Below are 22,039 nucleotides of genomic sequence, written 5' to 3'. Positions count from 1 at the left end.
TGACCGTACGTTGATTCGTCTGTAGCCAAAATATCAACACTGAGCATCATATGATAAATTTGTAAAATCTGTAGGAGACAAATTCGTGCATTTTAATATCCGCTGTCCACTTGTGATCGGAACAGGAACTTTGTTTCAAACTGTTATAACAAGAAAATGTTTGATTTTGTCTTCGTCGTCTTCCGCAGATCTTGTCCATCGGGGTTCTAGACATTTTCGGTTTTGAAGACTACGAGAACAACAGCTTCGAACAGTTCTGCATCAACTTCGCCAACGAGCGTCTCCAGCACTACTTCAACCAGCACATCTTCAAGCTTGAGCAGGTAAAACACCTTTATTCAAGTCTCTGACCAGGAGCAGAACTTTCCGAGCTCCTGTTTTCCAGCTACTATTATTTGAACACACTGTAGATCCAAACCTGGTTACCTTCCTCAGCCGTGACCATTCACAAGGAAATTCCTCGTCCTTATCACGCAGAGCACAAACATCACAATGACACTGAAACAATGAAGAAATTCTTCAGCACATTATGCAACAGGGTTTGCTGAGGAGCCGACGGCCGTATGACTAAAACCACTGTGACCACCCTGACTCTGGATGTGTGCTCTCTTAAGTGAGCTGATTAGCTTCAAAGGGCTTTTACAGTCCTGATGCCTGTAAGTTAAGCATCGTGTTCACCTTGAGATCGGCTGAATCAGCGACCTGCCCCGACATGTTCTAAGGGCTCAAGCTGCTTGAAAGCCTCTGTGCACTTCATGAATTACACCGAGACGTGAAGGTCTGTCTCCTCGGTCACTCCTGCTTTGTACAAAAGCCGTCTTACTTTTGTGTCATAAACATGTCGGGACTTTCACCATAAATGTCACGGGTAGAAACTTCAAAGAGTTCTTTGTGCTGAAGCTTAAAGCAAATTCAGTTCTATGTTATCGTGCTGCGGCTGCATAGATGAAATGTAAAGTACACGCGGGCTGTGGTAGAAACTAAGATAGTCGGTACAGTTTATATATTTGTATTAAAAGGAAAATATATATTAGCTTTTTTACAGTATGCAGTAGATTAGAACTCTGTCGAATAAAACCACATTAAAATTCAGTACATCCAGATTTTTATTCGGATATGAACAAAATTTAACAACTGCAATGTCAACAGAAGAATCCAAGAAACAATACTGACTGAGTTCTACTCACTTTAAATATGTATGTGGAGATTTGAAATATGTTAAACGTCAAACTTGGTGCAGCAGCTTCGGATAAAGTTGCCAATCTAATAAACTATTATATCACTATCACTATAGCAGCAATATTTTGTATAGACAAATAATTAAAGTTAAATTAAGCTTTAATGTAAAAAAAACACAGATATTTGAGCTGTGTCTTGTTGTTTGTGGTGAGAAAACCTTATCTTTAGTATCTGGATGTAGTTCATGGTGGATTTTAAGGTATGTTCAGGATCACCATCATGTAATATCCTTCTTCTTCCCTTTTTTCCCCACTGACTCTGAGACTTCCAGTATTTGTTGATACTTATTAGAATACCACAGCACTTCCTGTGCTACTGCTTGTTGCTCTAACCCAGGTCATATTAGATCCAGCCTCCAACCAAACACTTGGCTCGGTGCTCTCTCTCTCTCTCTCTCTCTCTCTCTCTCTCTCTCTCTCTCTCTCTCTCTCTCTCTCTCTCTCTCTCTCTCTCTCTCTCTGTTTGAATGCAGCCTCTGTGTTGTGTCTTATTTTATGTTGAATACTGAAAATAAATAATAATGTAGTTGTGAGGAGACTGCACCAATCTTTTTTCTGTTTATTTTGATACATGAATATCTTGGCGCAGATCCTGGAATTGTTTTTTTTTTCACTTCCTTTAACATTGCAAGATGGTTCCTGGAGGACGTATTCACTCCATAGTGCTGTTATTGCTCGTCTCGACTGTACCTCATGTCCGGTGCTTGCTGGTGTTCATGGTTGTGACTGCGTTACGTTTGCTTTGAGTTTTGTTGGTTGTGCAAAGACGCAGCCACATTTAGATGCTGGTTTACAATACTTTGATCTGTGCGACAGCCACGTGAGCCGAGCTGTGAGGTTATCAGAGATTATTCTATTGATTTCTGACGTTTTCACAGATCAAACAACCTCAACTGTTTTTTAAACTTTTTTTTTTTCATCATACATCCTCAATTTGATCAGTTTGACCTTTTATTTTTACAGAAGAAGTTTATTAAACCTGCACCAGAGAGTCAGAGCAAAGCGGAAAACTCAGGAATTCATCCTGGCCTCGGTTTAGTTTAGCTTTAGTCGTGTGTGGAAAAATTGATGAACAACACTTAGGCATCCTAAAAGCTTTCTGACCAAGAGCTGGCATGCTTCATATTTCTGCTGAGGCCAGCTTCACACCCTCGTCTACAGTTACATACAGTATATTTCCATTCACCAGCGAGTCACTTTCTTGTGACGCAGACAGACGCAGGGAGGCAGCAGTCGTGGGAATGGGTTATTATTATTATCATCATGCACCATGTGATTATTAATAAAACACTAATAACAGGAAGTGTCTTCAGAGGAGCGGACGCTGCAGAGTTTGGAGAAGTGTGATGGTTAGATTTCTTTTTCATTTCATTTGAGTCAGAGTCACAGTCAGAGTGAGTCACTGCAGTTAGAGGAGGAGGATTTAAAGGCAGGAGGTGGATTCAGTGTCCTGTGTAATCTAATGAAATCCAGAACAACACCCCCACAAACCACAGCACAGTGATTACTCAGCTGACTCACAAATTAAATATTGTAGCTTCACAAACGTCTATTCCAGGGCCGTTGTTCTGGATTGTGTGTGTGTGTGTGTGTGTGCGTGTGGAGTGAACACGTGTGACGGCCTGTCTTCAGTCAGTGACTCGGCTGACCACAAAGATCATGCCCTTAGATGTAGAAAAAGTGAAAAGACAGATGTGTAACCTTTTATTTATTATTACACTGATTCAAATTTGTTTCGCTGCCAGACTGAAGAACATAAAGAAATATATATTTTTAAACTGTATACCTTTGTTGTTATATTCTTATAACCAATATTTTCTAAAAATCAAAAAGAACATTTAACAGCGTATGAATTCTTGAATTGAAGTTAACTTTTTAATGATTTTTATCTAAAACTTTAACTTTTGAAATAACACATTTCCTTTCATACTGAGGTTGTAAGTGATGAAACACTCTTTTTCAGTTCAGTGCACATTTTTATCTTATGATTAAAATATTAACTGCTGTGTAATTACACTTATAGTTAACATTTATGATTATCTAGGAAATGGCAACTTCCCTCTGAGTTTGTATAACAGGATCTTTCTTGGCCCACGTCCCATCCTGTCTGTAAAGTTTGTGGAAATCCGTCCTGTAGTTTTTGTGTAATCCAGCTGACAAACAAAGGGACAGGGGTGAAAACATAACCTCCGTGGCGAAGGTATGAAATCATTTAAAAAAACAATGTGCTACAGACCGACGCTCTCACGCTGCTGTGACCTAAATGATTTTTCTCTGTAAAAATAGCCAGAAGCAGAGGTTATAAGGAAATTTGCTCAATTAAATTGCAGCTGCCTCATCAAAATCCTTCAGTTTTTCCCAACTCTGAAGAAGAGGATCATCTTTCCTTTTTATTCTTCATCTGTGAAGCAGCAGTAATTAACTTGATTGTCTTCAGCCCTCTGACTTCAGGGGAACAAGAGACGAGACCAAAGAAAAGACAGATTCCTGTGATTCTTTATTAAACCTCCTCTGGATTAAACTCTTTATTGGCTAAATTTCTTTCCCAGGGACAACTGGATAAAAACACATAGAGGAGAGAACAGCGGTAAATGATCGGAATGCTTCTCTCATTATTAAACCACCACGGTCAGACATAACATATAAGCCTACAAACAACACAGATGTTTTTACTGTGACGTTTCAAACAGGCTGATCCACACTGGTCTGTTTTTTGCTATTTCATTGATTATTGATGTATTTATAGGTGATTTGATGCCGTTCTGAATCTGAAACATGGTTTTACGAAACTTTAACTTCAAGTTTCTCTGTTTCCCAAGTGTTTAAAAGCACAATTACAATCTGGATACAGTTGTGATGAAGGATATTGTCTGTAAACAGTAAGAGTTGAGATGACAAGTGCTATAGATCAACACTGTTCATGTTCTGTTGTCCTGCAGGAGGAATACAGGGCCGAGGGCATCAGCTGGCGAAACATCGACTATATTGACAACACAGGCTGCATCTACCTGATCAGCAAGAAGCCCACAGCTCTGTTCCACCTCCTGGACGAAGAGTGCAAGTGAGTCTGATACAGTTTGGTCCACTCTTTCATTTCCTCGATAATTCATCTCATTTTCCTTTAGGGTTAAACCATCGAGTTCTTCTGGCGGCGTAACGCAAAAGCACAGCTGGCACAGTTGTTTACTAGAGCTTGACTATTCTGGTACCAATGTTAGGGACTGTCTGAAATGTTCAACACCAGGATATTGTAGGATAAATATTTAATAATAAATAATTTTGGCAATGATTCCTATAGATGTCATCATCAAACCCTTATTACAAAGAAACTAAAATCAGCTATTATAATTAAATATGTTAGAGTTTTTTATAAATATATCATTACACATTGTGATAATTATCATTAAAAGAAAACACAAGTACAGCCAAATATATTAAATATCTGTTCTGCATTGTTTACTCTATAAAATAAAGGTTTTCATAGTGGTAAACAAAAACGCAAATAAAAATATAGTCGGGCTCCAATTTTAAACCCATGAGCCACTGAGAATAAGATGTTTTCCCAAACTGTAGAAACTTGCAGCTCGATTGCTCCACAGATGTTTTGGTTCACGGCACGGCCCCGAATTTCTGAAGAACCAAGTGATGAGCTGGAGAAGACAGACGAGTTCTAAGCACCAGAACAGCAGCATAGAGAACACAGGAGAATGTATATTTGTCATTCATCCACTTCAAATAAACCGAAGCTCCCACTATCTCGTCTAGTCTTCTGTACATCCGCTTATATAATCTCTGAAATGTGATGACCCTACCATCCTTAAATTGCCTGAAATGTAAACCCAGTAAAATGGAAAGTCCTTTTCAGGTTCTCGACTGGGCTGCGACTATTTTTACCAAGCCATATTTCCTTCTTTATTTCCCCCTCTTCTCTGTTTGGACACCGAATCAAATTCCTCCCACTCGGAAAAGCTGGAGAGCTCTGAATCTTTGGCCGTGTTGTTTTCATAGCTCAGATTTCACCCTGTTCCAAAGCCCCTGGTGTCCCGCTCTTCCCCTCCGCTCTTCCTGTACGCTGTTGATTTTCTGCAGAATTGCTATTAAAGGACAGGGGGAGAAATCTGAGCCCAGATCGCCTAAAAATGATCATTCTGGACCTGTGGTGTCAGAGGATGAAAATGTCAGAGCGACTCACAGAGCAGATCATTTGACTTGCCACGTTTCCAGTGGTCCAGCGGGTTGTAGTTACAGTTGTTGTGACTGGATAAGAGACGAGTGGAAAAAGAAAAGTCTTCAATTCATTATGTTTCATTTGGGTTCAACAGCTCAGGAACGTGATGAACACTTTCAGTGTGATTTACGCTGCAGTCTTCATGACGTCATCGACAACTTTAAACAAGTGCATCAACGCAGTGATTTCCTGGCCGAGCTCCTCGCTTCGTGTGTTTTCATTTTAAAAACAGATGTAAAAAAAAAAAAAATGCTTTGTTCTTCAAATCAAACTTTTCTGTTGACTTTTATTTCAGTTTCCCTCAAGCCACCAACCAGACTCTGTTGGATAAGTTCAAACGGCAGCATGAGGGCAACAGCTACATCGAGTTCCCTGCCGTCATGGAGTCCGCCTTCATCATCCGACACTATGCTGGCAAGGTCAAGTACGGTGTCAAGGTCAGTGTCACTGATTAGGAAGAAATGGAGGAGGAGGTGCAGCCATAGACTGAGTATGAAAACGGACAAAGAGGGCGGGTCCGGAAAGTGAAGCCAGTGCAGAAGTAACTGCAACCAGTATCCTCTCAAATGACCAGCAGAGGGCGACTCCACTAGTTATGAAAAGAAGTCGGTTTCCTTCTTGTTTGTTACGTTAGGAGGACGTTCAGTTCTCAGTCAGGCTCCACCCCCTGCTCCTCTCAATAAAGTTACCTCAAATAACCAAGATGGCTGCAAAACGTCAGCTCACAAACCACAATGGGTGACGTCACAGTGGTTTGACACTTTGCAACCGATCTCAACTTTGTTTTCTGGAATCGTTGAGTTTTCGTTGTTGAAGTTTGTTTTTCTTTAAGCAAATAATGGCATCGAATCCTATTTTATATGTAATGCAGGATTTCAGGGAGAAGAACACCGACCACATGCGCCCGGACATCGTCGCTTTGCTAAAGAGCAGCAAGAACGCCTTCATCTGCGGGCTGATCGGCATCGACCCGTCCGCCACGTTCCGCTGGGCGGTACTGCGAGCGTACTTCAGAGCCCTGGTGGCTTTTAGAGAAGCTGGAAAGAGACACACGCAGAAGAAGACTGGTGAGCTCCCACACTGATGGAAACTCTTCTTACATGCTGTAGAGGTCGTCTCACCTGGATGTAGAAAGTTTCCTGATTCTCACATTTAGTCGCCATCGTGTCGTCTATTCTGTTTAGCTTTATCTGCCATATTCTATGTTCCATCAGTCAGTAGTAGTTTGTGTGTATAGTGCTCGTAGTAACGCTGTGTTTTTACAGTAGCTGTTTACTGTCTCAGCTTTGGCTTTTATACGAATGCCTTCTTTTCTCTTAGACGTTGCTCCTGCCGTCCTTGATATGCAGTAAATTTTACAGATGTTCTCTCAGTGCTGCTGTCGTAGGAATCAGACTCTGCATCCTCTTTATCTTTCCTTCAGTTTTAAATGCAGATGTTGTTGTGTGAAAATAGATTTTGTTGAAATCTTGCTTTTTTCCTTTATCTTTTAGAAATCCTTTAGATATCAGTGTCACCCAAAGCGAACCTGTTACATGTCTTCAAAATAAGCCGAGTTAATTAATAAGTGTCTTTCATTTCTTTTCTTTTTTTGTAAATAATTGGAGAAGTTGTGAGATAAATCACCTTCACTAACAGCCTCACTCTAGAAGAATATGGTGACAGAAAAACCTCTTGAAGACATTGTGAGGAAAAGCCTTTGGGGGACAAATACCTTCACACAGAGTCACAATGACAAACATCCTGCTGCTGCCTCCAACTGCAGTTTTGAATGTTGATCATTTTCTCTCCAGACGTCTTGCACAGGTTTTCTCTCCGGTAGACGACTGCATCTCTTGATCTCTTCTTCTTCGCTGTCTAATCTGTCGTTTCTTTCTCTCTCTCCTCTTTCCCCCCCTTCTGTGTTTTTTGTTTTTCTCTCTTCCCTGTTTTTTTTCTTTTTGTTTTTGCTTCTCCAAGGGCATGATGACGCTGCTCCCTGCGCAGTTTTGAAAAGTGTGGATAGTTTTAGCTTTCTGCAGCACCCTGTGCATCAGAGAAGCTTAGAGATCCTGCAGAGATGCAAAGAGGAGAAGCACAGTAAGGCTGCCAATACGAGAATGACTCCCTCCGACTTAAAACCATCACTCGGGGGAAACTGTAGGGATGAGGCTGACCAGCATCAGCAACTTCACTGAACCAAACTCATTACAAAACATAAAGAGACGTGTTTGCACAAATTGCATATGTTTCGTCACGAGTTTTTTATTTCAAAAGACTTGATGCTTGTTGGTCTCCACTCCCTCCGGCCTCCTCCTCCCCCCTCTCTTGTTCACCTGCATGCATTTGTTCTTAGTCTTGTCTTGCACGTTGTCCACTAGCATGCTTCATCCATTCTGTCACTAACACTGTGCTGGTAAAAGGCTCCGCAGAGTTTTGCATGCTTGCATTGCTTTATCAGCTAACTTTGTCTGTTGGAAAAAAAAAAACACAGTAACACCTCCAGGTGCCCGACACACGCTTCTGTGTCCACTCCTGTCTTTTGGGCGGTGGTGGGTATAATTGCTTGTCCACCTCAGCATACTTCTAAAAATCAACCACCTTCTCCTGTCACTAACACCACACAGGCTGGTGGTGGTGAGAGAAGACTGAGGGAAGGGTATGATGAGATGTGTTTTATCACTAACGTGTTCACAGGCAGCTCTATATGTGGTGCAGGACACACACTCAGAACATTTCATCACACTCTCATGTGTTTGTGTCTTTTTGTTGTGTGCCGCCCTGCAGCTCCAGGTGAGAGTGAAAATACAAAGTGTTGAAACTCCAGTAGCTCGTTACGCCGTAAACTCTCCTTTAGTTCCTTTAATTACATTTCTAAAAGATTTGTCATGAAAGATTCCCCTCATGTCCTTCAAATCACTTGGATGTAACTTTACACTTTCCTTCCTCATATTATGATGAGAGCTCTGAATCTATAATCTATGAATGAATGATCGTTCCTCAATTTGATTTGTGTAGCGACATCATAATATGCTTAATGATAGTGAAACCCGACAGTCAGCGGTGGAGGAAGTAGTCAAAAATTTAACTTCACAAAAGTACAAATAAATGGACAAAAATTTAAAAGTTAAAGTACCACATTAACTTTTCTTGAGTAAGTACTTACTGAGTGCGGCCTATTTCCTAATGCAACAGTCATGTTAAGAGTATTGCTCTTATTGTAATTACCCTCAATCACGCTCTGATTGGATAATTGGACCCATTTGCCTCTCGTTATTGATTAACATATATATATTTCAATTATGTGAACATGTAACACAATACTTAATAACAGTGTAGAAAGTTGTTCAACATGATAGCAGCTGAAGCCGTATCTGTTCCAAAACCCCAGCCACCGCACTGTAATAATTAATTAAACCCTTTCTGCTCAGAGTTTCTCCTAAAAGCTATTTGTACAAGATGGGGCATTTTTTATAGGAAAAAATGTGGTTTGAATATTTGTCTAAACAATATTTTAAGCAAAACTACAGTTCACACTAAACCAAATAACTCTTAAGTATCATCTTCCATAATTAACAAGAACACCTCACTATTAACCTCATAGATCTTTGTTCCATCTGCAGCAGCTTATATTTCCAATAAAAAGGCACATAACACTCACTGCAGCAACACTGGAGTGTCACAGGTGTGTGCTCTTTGCTTGACAAGGGTTTGAGGGATTTGATTTTTATTTGTGTCTCTGTCTGTTTTTGTGCGTACGTGTGTAAGAGTGTGTGTGTGTGTGTTTGTGATTTTGTGTCCTTTGATGCCAACGTGTGTGTTTATGATCAGGTGTGACCCGGAAGAGTCCACGTACTCCACTGTCAGACCTTCAGGGAAGCAACGCCATCAATGACAAGTCCCCACGGTGAGTCTGTGCCGAGCAGCGTGTTTCTGACTCCTTCAGGAAGCGTCCGATCACTTCACAGATCAAGTTTCTCCTCTGTGAAGAAATAAATTCCTGCTCTCATCATTATTGTTAATGTGAAGTTCAATGCCAGGTTATCAGATTCATCAAATACCTCAGATATGCAGGGTCGGACCCACATGAGCTCACTCGAGGACACGTGTGTCGCCACTCCTGACAAAGTAATGCAGTCAGACGCAAATCACTTTCTATTCAAACAATGAATGTTATTCACTTCATTGAGGTACGATTTGCAAGTGTATCATTATTATTATTAGATTGGATTATTAATACACAGTCCATCCATTAAATCTCCTTTAATTCTGCACCAAATCTACCACATTTGTTTGGACATTGGTCTTAAACTATGGAAGAAACATGTAAATGGCTGATTTTTGACTAAATCCACATTATCTGAGCTACATATTGAAGGAAGCTGCAGGTCCGTAGCTCTATTTGTTGATGTGCAGTGGCCGAGAAAGAAACCACATTCAAATCTGACTGATTTTTATCATGTGGATCTGCCCTTTGTCGGATCTAGGCTGAAATTGAATGAGTTCTTTCTTGGCCAGTGTCCCATCCTTCCACCATCCTCATGAGAACAGACAAATAAATAAAACCGGCAAACAAACCAACAGACAGGGAAGAAAACAGAGATAATATGAAAGGTCAACGTTACTTTCATATTCATCTCCACAGTGTTTGTCCATGTGTTCTTTTCATGTTGTTATTATTATTAATACAAGTTAAATTGAATTTATTGAGCAAAAAGACAAGATAAAGAAAGATGATATTGATTGAAGCTGTGCTGAGTAGAATAAACTCATCTTGTGTTTTTATTAGCGAGAGAGAGAGAGCGCGATGGTGAATGACCTGCAACAACACTCTCCCGACACTTTGTTTTTAATCTTACATACAAACGACAATGAGATCTGGAAATAGTCTTGATTAACAAACCTCTTAATGCCTTCCTGTCACACACTGATGTGTTGAACCTCTGGGCACTGAGACGAACGCTGCATGCCTTTAAAGAGAAAAAAGAAAAACAGTGATGACTGTTCTCTGACCCCGAGCGTTGCTCCCACACCACCCCACTGAGACCCCGGTCCACCACCTCCTCTAATTAGCCGCGGACCACGAGATTAGCAGCCCACGACCACGACTGGTAGCACAGAACAACTCGTACAAGACGGCTTTTGTTACACAAGAGCTCGGTCTGGGGCTGTTAAAATCCCCTCTTAATGTGATTTGCAACCTCCGCCCTCCCGCTCTGTCTCTCTCTCCCGCTCGCACACACTCATGCACGCATCCTCCACACACTATGGGAGCACTAAAGCCCGAGCAGCTGCTTCCTCTGTGATGTAAAGGCAGAGCTATGCATCGGAGAGGAGTGCCCGGGGAGCGATAAATATGCAGTCCCTGCAGGGTGCGTGTCAGCTGGACGGAGGGGTGGACAGTGCAGTGCTTTATGGGAAACAGTCACTTTCAAAAGGCATATTGTGCGATCACCGTTGATTGAGATCGATGATCAACTGGGGAAAAATTCTGCCTTATATGGTCGCAGAGATACAACAGAAGATTCCTGCTTATTCTATCCGTACATGTGACATCAGAAATTATTTTCTGTTTATTCGTGCACAGAACTTCTCCAGAGTCTGACAACAATAGAGTATAAACGCAGAAATACATATTCTAGACTATTAGAGCTATGTGAATCTAATTTTTTATGCAGACAGGTCGTATTCAATTATATGTATGTACTACTCCTCTGGGACTGAGGAAACGTCCCCTGATAGTGATAATGAGAGTGGAGCAGTGAGTGTGGTGGAGAAGCTTCCTCCGAAGAGAGAGAGAGAGGAAATGTATTAAACCACCTGCGTCCACACTGATTTCAAATCCAACTCACGCTCTTAAGAGATTTAACCAAAGAAGAAAACCATGAAAAGATAAACCCACAGATCAACATCTATTATTTCAATATTCATTACTTTAAAATTGGAATTGGCTTCTCTGGTGCGTTTTGGCCCAAAAGGAATTTTGTTGGTAACATGCTAATTAGCGGAGAACCAGGCTGATTTCATAGGTTAGTTATAGAGCAAATGTACATTTGGCACTTTTAAATGATAAAACAAATATTTGCTCTGAAGCTGAACACAAAGAGCACAGAGATGCATGTGGTTTCATTTGAGTGCCAACACAGAAGTTGGCAAATATCTGTTTATTTACCCATCAAGCTGATCTTTAAAACCACAGTTATATATTTCAGCAGTGGAAAATTATTTTCAGCCCAGAAAGCTTAATCAAAAACCACTGAATCTGAAATCAACCTTCTCCCCTGTGCCCCTGTATTTTTATTCATTTCCATTTAACACACTCACTCGTCTCCCTTTTTGTTTTACTCTGGAATGATTCAATCTCCTGCTAATAACACAGGATGAGGCACATGACACATCTTAGCTCTGCTGTCCAGTTGTCATGTGCTGAGGTTTGTGATTCATTTTCTGAATCTATTTATGATAATGGAAAATACTTAGAATTATAACTTACCACTGCCGCAGCAGTGATTCTCTACAATAATGTGTTTTACTCGTTTGCTCCTCTGGGCTGAAAGGGCTCAGGTTGGTTCATGGTTTTCACTGGATCCTGACCGCTGGTGTTTTTGTTATAGTTCTGGGCAGGTGGTTTGGTTTCACCTTGAGGCCGGAGGTTTAAACTCCCTGAGGCTTCAGCGAACTGTGTCTAATTCTACTCTCTACTATGAAAGAAAACACAGGGACTGCTGCCCCTGCTGGTGACACAGAAACACGCCCTCTACAGAGATCAAATGCAGAATGCTGTTTGATGGAATTAAAAGATATTTATAGACCCTGGAAGTGTTTTAAAGTGTCTCCTTTATTGCTTTTTCTTTTCCTCTGCTTCCTCCTTTTAGACTCACGTAGCCAGTTTGGATTTAACTTTTAATTAATCTCTTGTATTGGTCTGTGTGTGTGTGTTTTGCCTTGAAGGGGTTCTCCGGGCCTCGGCTGGAATGGACGTGTGGGTCGAAACAGCCGCTTATCGTCCAGCAGCTCCATCACAGACGAGGACGGCATCTTCGTCAACTCGGCCAGCAGCAAACTTCTGGAGAGAGCGCACGACATCCTCATGTCAGTAACAACACACAGTCACTGTCAGACCCTGTGGCCACTGTTTTAGAAAATGTACAGTTCTGCCCTCGTAGTAGTATTTATTTTAATTAAGACATTACCTTCTCCGATTATTTCAGCATCATTTTATTCCACAGTGTTTTAATTATTTTGCTCAGTGTGGCCTTCATGGCTTTGTGAAAACTAAAAAGACCTGAGTTTACTCTCAGCCATCACTGCTCCGAGGTGCTGTCGCTGACTCTGACCTCCCCACTGAGCGGAGCAAGTGAAGAGAGAATTGACCCACAGGGATGAATAAAGTTCAGCTTTACTGAAAGATTCTTCTGCTCGTTGCTCAAAACAGACGAGACTGCAAGAATGACTGTGTGTGTTTTTGTTTTTTTTAACAAACAGGAGAAACAAAAACTACAAATCGAAGCCAGTTCTCCCGAAGGTACAGCACATGATTACTTTAAGTCATATTTTCTATCCTTATAAACTTACTTTATTATAAACTTCATTTTATATAAACTGATTAACTCATAAACTTCACATCTGCAGCATTTACTGAACGTCAAGTCTCTGAAGTACCTCAGCAACCTGACGCTTCACGACCGCATCACCAAGTCACTGCTTCACCTCCACAAGAAGAAGAAGCCGCCCAGTATCAGCGCACAGTTCCAGGTCAGAACACACACACACACACACACACACACACACACACACACACACACACACACACACACACACACAGGAAGCTGCAAAAATAACACGGTCATCCTGAGCTGGAGTGATGAATCCTCGTCCAGCTGTGAATGTGATAAAATCAAGGTGTGTCCTCCACAAACGACAGTGGGTGGAAACATTCATCCACTTCTCCGCCTGCCAACAACCTTCACTGTCCACTTTCTAATCTGATCCATGTAATTTCTCCTCCATGTGTGTGAACTCTATTACATAGTTCACACCCACACACACACACGCCCAAAAATTCTTACATTTATGACATCGTGTCTGGAAATTTGGGGAAATAAAGTTAATAAACGTCTCCCTGGTAGGATTTGATGAGAAACTTCTCCTCGGTTACAGACGCACCCTCCTGAATGTCCTCACTGATGTTGAGATGAGATCGTACAAAACAGCAAACTGAACAGATTTGTATATAGTCACATAAGTGCAATATCTATTCTGTGTAGTAACTAATAAATAACCACTGTTCTATTTTAGAGTATTAGTCTTGCATTTATTGTTGGTTTTGTAGATTTTTAGCTCTTTTCTGAATAGTTTCTATTTTATTCTATTTCCATGTAGGTTCTCTGTTTGTTTGAGCACATATATTCTTTTAGGATTTTCTTTTATAACACCATTTCTAATAAACTTCATTCAACATTCACACTTATTTACAGTGGTGGAGGAAGTACTCAAACATTTTAATGAAGTAAAAGTATAGATAAATGGATAAAATGTTCTCAAGTAAAAGTAAAATAGTAAAGTATATGTACTTTGTTGCATCCATTCAGTTCTTAAGGTCACGTACTTCAGTCAGAAGAACGACCATTGCTCTTTCTTTTCATTCCTTTTCCTTTTCTTATTCTTTCCTTCCCTTTTTTCCTTTGCTTTCTTTACGTGCCGCTCCTCTCCTTTTCCTTCCTTTCCTTCCTTTCACTCCCGGTGTGTTTTGTGGTGAAAGTGTGCGTTGTGTTGTGGCTGGTGGAGACAAGTGGTGAGGCCCCTCTGGCGGGCGGCCCCTAGCACCAGTGTGTGGATGACTTCACTTCCCACATCCTGTGTTGCGCTGATTGCTTTAATCTTCCACAGAGGGGGAGGAGACTGAATTCCTCCTGCCACTGAATTATCACACACACATGCTGACACACATGTGCACATGTTTACACACAGACACAATAACCGGGCAATGGAAAGAGCTACACACGTTCTCCTTTTTTTTCTCTACAGATCCACATGCTTACGTAGACATATTATTGGTGTTTATGGCCCCAGACTGTGACTTTAATCTCGCAGCAGAGAGTTTTACTGATGGACCGAAACTCTGATAAAACCATCTGCCTGTAACACAGCTGCGGAGTCGGGTTGCGTTCGCTTGTCATTTTCTGACTTTGTGTTACATTTGTCGTCTTGTTTTTGTGTCTCGTTCCGCAGGCCTCTCTCAATAAGCTAATGGAGACTCTGGGTCAGTCTGAGCCTTATTTTGTCAAGTGCATCCGCTCCAATGCTGAGAAGGTACCATGCTCCCGCTCCACACCGCACTCACTCTGTTTTGCTTTAGTTTTCAAAGCATTTTTCATTTCCTTTGAAGTTTGAGCTTTTTTTAAATTTAAAGCTGTTCGTCATTTCCCCCCCATCGTCTCTCCGCTGCCTGTCGCTCTGCCTCTTTCTGTCATTTTCTCTCCATCCTCGATTTTCTTTTTCTTTTCCCCTCTGGCTTTGCTTTATCTTTCTCAGCTGCCCTTGCGGTTCAACGACAACCTGGTGCTGAGGCAGCTGCGGTACACGGGCATGTTGGAGACTGTGCGCATCCGGCAGTCAGGCTACAACATCAAGTACAGCTTCAAGGTAACGTATATATTTAGACCCTGTAGATGCTCCCTGAACATCCATTCATCCATTATCTGTCTCACGGCTTCTCCTTTGAGGGAGCCAGAGGTGAAGAGGTGCATCATGGACAGAACGATAGAGTCGACATTCACACTCACACCTACCATCGGTTTAGAGTTTCCATCTTTGCTATCTTTTTATATTTAAAACAGTAAATCACCAAAGAAGGAGCAAGCAAGTGATTAAAAGTAAATAAAAACAGAATTTGTTCCCGTTTTTCACGTAGTTATCAAATCAGCTAGATTTACTCGACAGCTGTATCTAAACACAATTTTCAGATTGTTTTTGATTGGATTGTTTTTTCATTTAGTACGTTTGAAGGGTTTGGAAAGGGATTTTTTAAAACACTACATCCAATAAAAAATAGACCCTTGATTCCTTGTGAACGCCCACATTTTAAACTTCCACCAGTTTACTACTTTTCTGTCAAAGTGTTGCCTCTAAACCTCGACATGACAAAACTCCTCCAGAGCCACAAAAAACCTCATAAATCACATTTCATGTTCTGAGCCGTGAACTGACTGCATTTGTTTCCTGATATTTAAAACAGACCCACTTCACTCACTGTTTTTGTGGGGATATGATATTTCCCAGGAGGATAACACTCAAAAAAGCCGAACGGTGAAAAGAGTTGAACATTTTCCCTCGGTGAAGTTGTGTCCAGGCCAAAGCGCTGACGCACCGATCGCTCTCACGTCCCAAAATGTAAAACTCACTCAGGTTTCCATGTGAACGGATGTCAAATCATGGAAACACATCACTGATGTTGTTTGACTCAGGATTCAGAGAGAATTACAGCCATCTTAATCACACTAGCTCTCAAAGGACGTGATTCCAACCAGGGCCGTAGCCAGGGTTTAGAAATTAGTGAGGTCCGGAATTGTTTCTTTCAATGGAGCTTATGCTTTTAAAGACGAGCAAAGTTTAAACCAAAATGACACCTACAAACACACAAACTCAATATCTATAATTAAATACATACAGAGGGTCTTGTTGGAAAAAATACTTTTGTTAATGCTGCAGTTTGTTTACTCTCACTCCTGTGTGTGTGTGTGTGTGTGTGTGTGTGTGTGTGTGTGTGTGTGTGTGTGTGTGTGTGTGTGTGTGTGTGTGGCTGGCAGGCAGTATGGGAGAGTAGGGAGGAAATGAAGTAGTTATAGGCTCAGAAATGTTGCCACGGTAAAACAAAAAAACTATAGGCTGTTCACGAGCATCCCTTGTATTGATTTCCTGCATACATGTATTTCCCTCCACTTAATGGCTCACTGAAATGACATAAATAAGACAGATACAGACACACATAAATTATGATCAGTTAATTATAATCATAATTATTATGAAAATATAGCAAGAGTAATGCAATAACAGATCGGCTACAGCTATGATGAAAACCCATTGGAGATCAAGATATTCTTGAATAACTTTTTTTCTGAAGGTCACACAGACTTGGAATGTGGCTATGCCCGATCCATTGGGACCATCCCAAAGCTTCTACGACCTTCGGAAATGGTGAAACCACCAAATCTTAAAAGTAAAATACAAGATATTTTTGAACTACTTTTTCTCTGAAAGTCATAGAGACTTGTGCATTTCATGATTAATAAAGGGTGGCCTGCCACGCAACCACACCGAATTTCAGCAGGTTTCGAGCAAGCAGCGCAGAGTTATTCACCCTATGGTGAATATGGGTTAGTGTTGCAATTAGGGTAAGGGTTGGGGGTTAGGGTTGTGATTAGGGTTAGGGTTAGGGTTGCTATTAGGGTTAGGGTTATGGATGAATACCCATTGGAGATCAAGATATTCTTCAATAACTTTTTTTCTGTAGGTCATAGAGACTTGGAAGTTGGTTCCATCTCCACTAATGTGGCTATGCCCGATCCATTGGTACCACCCCCGAGCTTCTACGACCTTTGGAAGGGGTAGGGTTAGGGTTGTGATTAGTGTTTGATTTTTGGGTTGTGATTAGGGTTAGGGTTAGGGATGAAAACCTATAGGAGTTCAAGATATTCTTCAATAACTTTTTTTCTGAAGGTCCTAGAGACTTGGAAGTTGGTTCCATCTCCACTAATTTGGCTATGCCCGATCCATTGGGACCATCCCAAAGCTTCTACGACCTTTGGAAATTGTGAAACCACCGAATCTATAAAAAAAACTACAAGATATTTTTGAATAACTTTTTTTCTGAAAGTCCTAGAGACTTGTGCATTTCATGATTTATAAAGGGTGGCCTGCCACCCAACCACACCGAATTTCAGCACGTTTTGAGCAAGCAGCACAGAGTTATTCCAATAAATCCCTAATATGGGTTAGGGTTGCAATTAGGGTTAGGGTTAGGGTTGTGATTAGGGTTAGGGTTAGGGTTGCTATTAGGGTTAGGGTTATGGATGAATACCCATTGGAGATCAAGATATTCTTCAATAACTTTTTTTCTGTAGGTCATAGAGACTTGGAAGTTGGTTCCATCTCCACTAATGTGGCTATGCCCGATCCATTGGTACCACCCCCGAGCTTCTACGACCTTTGGAAGGGGTAGGGTTAGGGTTGTGATTAGTGTTTGATTTTTGGGTTGTGATTAGGGTTAGGGTTAGGGATGAAAACCTATAGGAGTTCAAGATATTCTTCAATAACTTTTTTTCTGAAGGTCATAGAGACTTGGAAGTTGGTTCCATCTCCACTAATTTGGCTATGCCCGATCCATTGGGACCATCCCCGAGCTTCTACGGCCTTTGGAAATTGTGAAACCACCGAATCTATAAAAAAAACTACAAGAAATTTTTGAATAACTTTTTTTCTGAAAGTCCTAGAGACTTGTGCATTTCATGATTTATAAAGGGTGGCCTGCCACCCAACCACACCGAATTTCAGCACGTTTCGAGCAAGCAGCACAGAGTTATTCCAATAAATCCCTAATATGGGTTAGGGTTGCAATTAGGGTTAGGGTTAGGGTTGCTATTAGGGTTAGGGTTATGGATGAATACCCATTGGAGATCAAGATATTCTTCAATAACTTTTTTTCTGTAGGTCATAGAGACTTGGAAGTTGGTTCCATCTCCACTAATGTGGCTATGCCCGATCCATTGGTACCACCCCCGAGCTTCTACGACCTTTGGAAGGGGTAGGGTTAGGGTTGCTATTAGGGTTAGGGTTATGGATGAATACCCATTGGAGATCAAGATATTCTTCAATAACTTTTTTTCTGTAGGTCATAGAGACTTGGAAGTTGGTTCCATCTCCACTAATGTGGCTATGCCCGATCCATTGGTACCACCCCCGAGCTTCTACGACCTTTGGAAGGGGTAGGGTTAGGGTTGTGATTAGTGTTTGATTTTTGGGTTGTGATTAGGGTTAGGGTTAGGGATGAAAACCTATAGGAGTTCAAGATATTCTTCAATAACTTTTTTTCTGAAGGTCATAGAGACTTGGAAGTTGGTTCCATCTCCACTAATTTGGCTATGCCCGATCCATTGGGACCATCCCCGAGCTTCTACGGCCTTTGGAAATTGTGAAACCACCGAATCTATAAAAAAAACTACAAGAAATTTTTGAATAACTTTTTTTCTGAAAGTCCTAGAGACTTGTGCATTTCATGATTTATAAAGGGTGGCCTGCCACCCAACCACACCGAATTTCAGCACGTTTCGAGCAAGCAGCACAGAGTTATTCCAATAAATCCCTAATATGGGTTAGGGTTGCAATTAGGGTTAGGGTTAGGGTTGTGATTAGGGTTAGGGTTAGGGTTGCTATTAGGGTTAGGGTTATGGATGAATACCCATTGGAGATCAAGATATTCTTCAATAACTTTTTTTCTGTAGGTCATAGAGACTTGGAAGTTGGTTCCATCTCCACTAATGTGGCTATGCCCGATCCATTGGTACCACCCCCGAGCTTCTACGACCTTTGGAAGGGGTAGGGTTAGGGTTGTAATTAGTGTTTGATTTTTGGGTTGTGATTAGGGTTAGGGTTAGGGATGAAAACCTATAGGAGTTCAAGATATTCTTCAATAACTTTTTTTCTGAAGGTCATAGAGACTTGGAAGTTGGTTCCATCTCCACTAATTTGGCTATGCCCGATCCATTGGGACCATCCCCGAGCTTCTACGGCCTTTGGAAATTGTGAAACCACCGAATCTATAAAAAAAACTACAAGAAATTTTTGAAAAACTTTTTTTCTGAAAGTCCTAGAGACTTGTGCATTTCATGATTTATAAAGGGTGGCCTGCCACCCAACCACACCGAATTTCAGCACGTTTCGAGCAAGCAGCACAGAGTTATTCCAATAAATCCCTAATATGGGTTAGGGTTGCAATTAGGGTTAGGGTTAGGGTTGTGATTAGGGTTAGGGTTAGGGTTGCTATTAGGGTTAGGGTTATGGATGAATACCCATTGGAGATCAAGATATTCTTCAATAACTTTTTTTCTGTAGGTCATAGAGACTTGGAAGTTGGTTCCATCTCCACTAATGTGGCTATGCCCGATCCATTGGTACCACCCCCGAGCTTCTACGACCTTTGGAAGGGGTAGGGTTAGGGTTGTGATTAGTGTTTGATTTTTGGGTTGTGATTAGGGTTAGGGTTAGGGATGAAAACCTATAGGAGTTCAAGATATTCTTCAATAACTTTTTTTCTGAAGGTCATAGAGACTTGGAAGTTGGTTCCATCTCCACTAATTTGGCTATGCCCGATCCATTGGGACCATCCCCGAGCTTCTACGGCCTTTGGAAATTGTGAAACCACCGAATCTATAAAAAAAACTACAAGAAATTTTTGAATAACTTTTTTTCTGAAAGTCCTAGAGACTTGTGCATTTCATGATTTATAAAGGGTGGCCTGCCACCCAACCACACCGAATTTCAGCACGTTTCGAGCAAGCAGCACAGAGTTATTCCAATAAATCCCTAATATGGGTTAGGGTTGCAATTAGGGTTAGGGTTAGGGTTGTGATTAGGGTTAGGGTTAGGGTTGCTATTAGGGTTAGGGTTATGGATGAATACCCATTGGAGATCAAGATATTCTTCAATAACTTTTTTTCTGTAGGTCATAGAGACTTGGAAGTTGGTTCCATCTCCACTAATGTGGCTATGCCCGATCCATTGGTACCACCCCCGAGCTTCTACGACCTTTGGAAGGGGTAGGGTTAGGGTTGTGATTAGTGTTTGATTTTTGGGTTGTGATTAGGGTTAGGGTTAGGGATGAAAACCTATAGGAGTTCAAGATATTCTTCAATAACTTTTTTTCTGAAGGTCATAGAGACTTGGAAGTTGGTTCCATCTCCACTAATTTGGCTATGCCCGATCCATTGGGACCATCCCCGAGCTTCTACGGCCTTTGGAAATTGTAAAACCACCGAATCTATAAAAAAAACTACAAGAAATTTTTGAATAACTTTTTTTCTGAAAGTCCTAGAGACTTGTGCATTTCATGATTTATAAAGGGTGGCCTGCCACCCAACCACACTAAATTTCAGCACGTTTCGAGCAAGCAGCACAGAGTTATTCCAATAAATCCCTAATATGGGTTAGGGTTGCAATTAGGGTTAGGGTTAGGGTTGTGATTAGGGTTAGGGTTAGGGTTGCTATTAGGGTTAGGGTTATGGATGAATACCCATTGGAGATCAAGATATTCTTCAATAACTTTTTTTCTGTAGGTCATAGAGACTTGGAAGTTGGTTCCATCTCCACTAATGTGGCTATGCCCGATCCATCGGTACCACCCCCGAGCTTCTACGACCTTTGGAAGGGGTAGGGTTAGGGTTGTGATTAGTGTTTGATTTTTGGGTTGTGATTAGGGTTAGGGTTATGGATGAAAACCTATAGGAGTTCAAGATATTCTTCAATAACTTTTTTTCTGAAGGTCATAGAGACTTGGAAGTTGGTTCCATCTCCACTAATTTGGCTATGCCCGATCCATTGGGACCATCCCCGAGCTTCTACGGCCTTTGGAAATTGTGAAACCACCGAATCTATAAAAAAAACGACAAGATATTTTTGAATAACTTTTTTTCTGAAAGTCCTAGAGACTTGTGCATTTCATGATTTATAAAGGGTGGCCTGCCACCCAACCACACCGAATTTCAGCACGTTTCGAGCAAGCAGCACAGAGTTATTCCAATAAATCCCTAATATGGGTTAGGGTTGCAATTAGGGTTAGGGTTGTGATTAGGGTTAGGGTTAGGGTTGTGATTAGGGTTAGGGTTAGGGTTGCTATTAGGGTTAGGGTTATGGATGAATACCCATTGGAGATCAAGATATTCTTCAATAACTTTTTTTCTGTAGGTCATAGAGACTTGGAAGTTGGTTCCATCTCCACTAATGTGGCTATGCCCGATCCATTGGTACCACCCCCGAGCTTCTACGACCTTTGGAAGGGGTAGGGTTAGGGTTGTGATTAGTGTTTGATTTTTGGGTTGTGATTAGGGTTAGGGTTAGGGATGAAAACCTATAGGAGTTCAAGATATTCTTCAATAACTTTTTTTCTGAAGGTCATAGAGACTTGGAAGTTGGTTCCATCTCCACTAATTTGGCTATGCCCGATCCATTGGGACCATCCCCGAGCTTCTACGGCCTTTGGAAATTGTAAAACCACCGAATCTATAAAAAAAACTACAAGAAATTTTTGAATAACTTTTTTTCTGAAAGTCCTAGAGACTTGTGCATTTCATGATTTATAAAGGGTGGCCTGCCACCCAACCACACCGAATTTCAGCACGTTTTGAGCAAGCAGCACAGAGTTATTCCAATAAATCCCTAATATGGGTTAGGGTTGCAATTAGGGTTAGGGTTAGGGTTGCTATTAGGGTTAGGGTTATGGATGAATACCCATTGGAGATCAAGATATTCTTCAATAACTTTTTTTCTGTAGGTCATAGAGACTTGGAAGTTGGTTCCATCTCCACTAATGTGGCTATGCCCG

The 22,039-nt window shown here is 41.2% G+C and overlaps 1 protein-coding gene across 7 annotated transcripts in view; it reads left to right on the top strand.

Annotated features, from left to right (window-relative positions):
• myo9aa (myosin IXAa) overlaps positions 1-22,039 on the top strand; it is a 144,682-nt gene that overhangs the window by 59,698 nt on the left and 62,945 nt on the right. For 6 of the 7 annotated variants that reach the window (XM_069526195.1, XM_069526200.1, XM_069526216.1 and 3 more), the window contains 11 exons: positions 189-323; positions 4,178-4,299; positions 5,762-5,903; positions 6,338-6,533; positions 7,426-7,545; positions 9,277-9,352; positions 12,397-12,537; positions 12,931-12,970; positions 13,078-13,200; positions 14,677-14,757; positions 14,980-15,090. In XM_069526195.1, coding sequence (XP_069382296.1) covers positions 189-323; positions 4,178-4,299; positions 5,762-5,903; positions 6,338-6,533; positions 7,426-7,545; positions 9,277-9,352; positions 12,397-12,537; positions 12,931-12,970; positions 13,078-13,200; positions 14,677-14,757; positions 14,980-15,090 — 1,287 coding nt within the window. The remainder of the gene's footprint in view (positions 1-188; positions 324-4,177; positions 4,300-5,761; positions 5,904-6,337; positions 6,534-7,425; positions 7,546-9,276; positions 9,353-12,396; positions 12,538-12,930; positions 12,971-13,077; positions 13,201-14,676; positions 14,758-14,979; positions 15,091-22,039) is intronic. The other variant, XM_069526210.1, reaches the window with a different exon arrangement.

This window comes from Paralichthys olivaceus, chromosome 1 (assembly GCF_024713975.1).
Source record: "Paralichthys olivaceus isolate ysfri-2021 chromosome 1, ASM2471397v2, whole genome shotgun sequence".
Classification (NCBI taxonomy): Eukaryota; Metazoa; Chordata; class Actinopteri; order Pleuronectiformes; family Paralichthyidae; genus Paralichthys; species Paralichthys olivaceus.
Note: the sequence above shows the minus strand (reverse complement) of the source record. Positions and strands in the feature narration are given on the sequence as shown.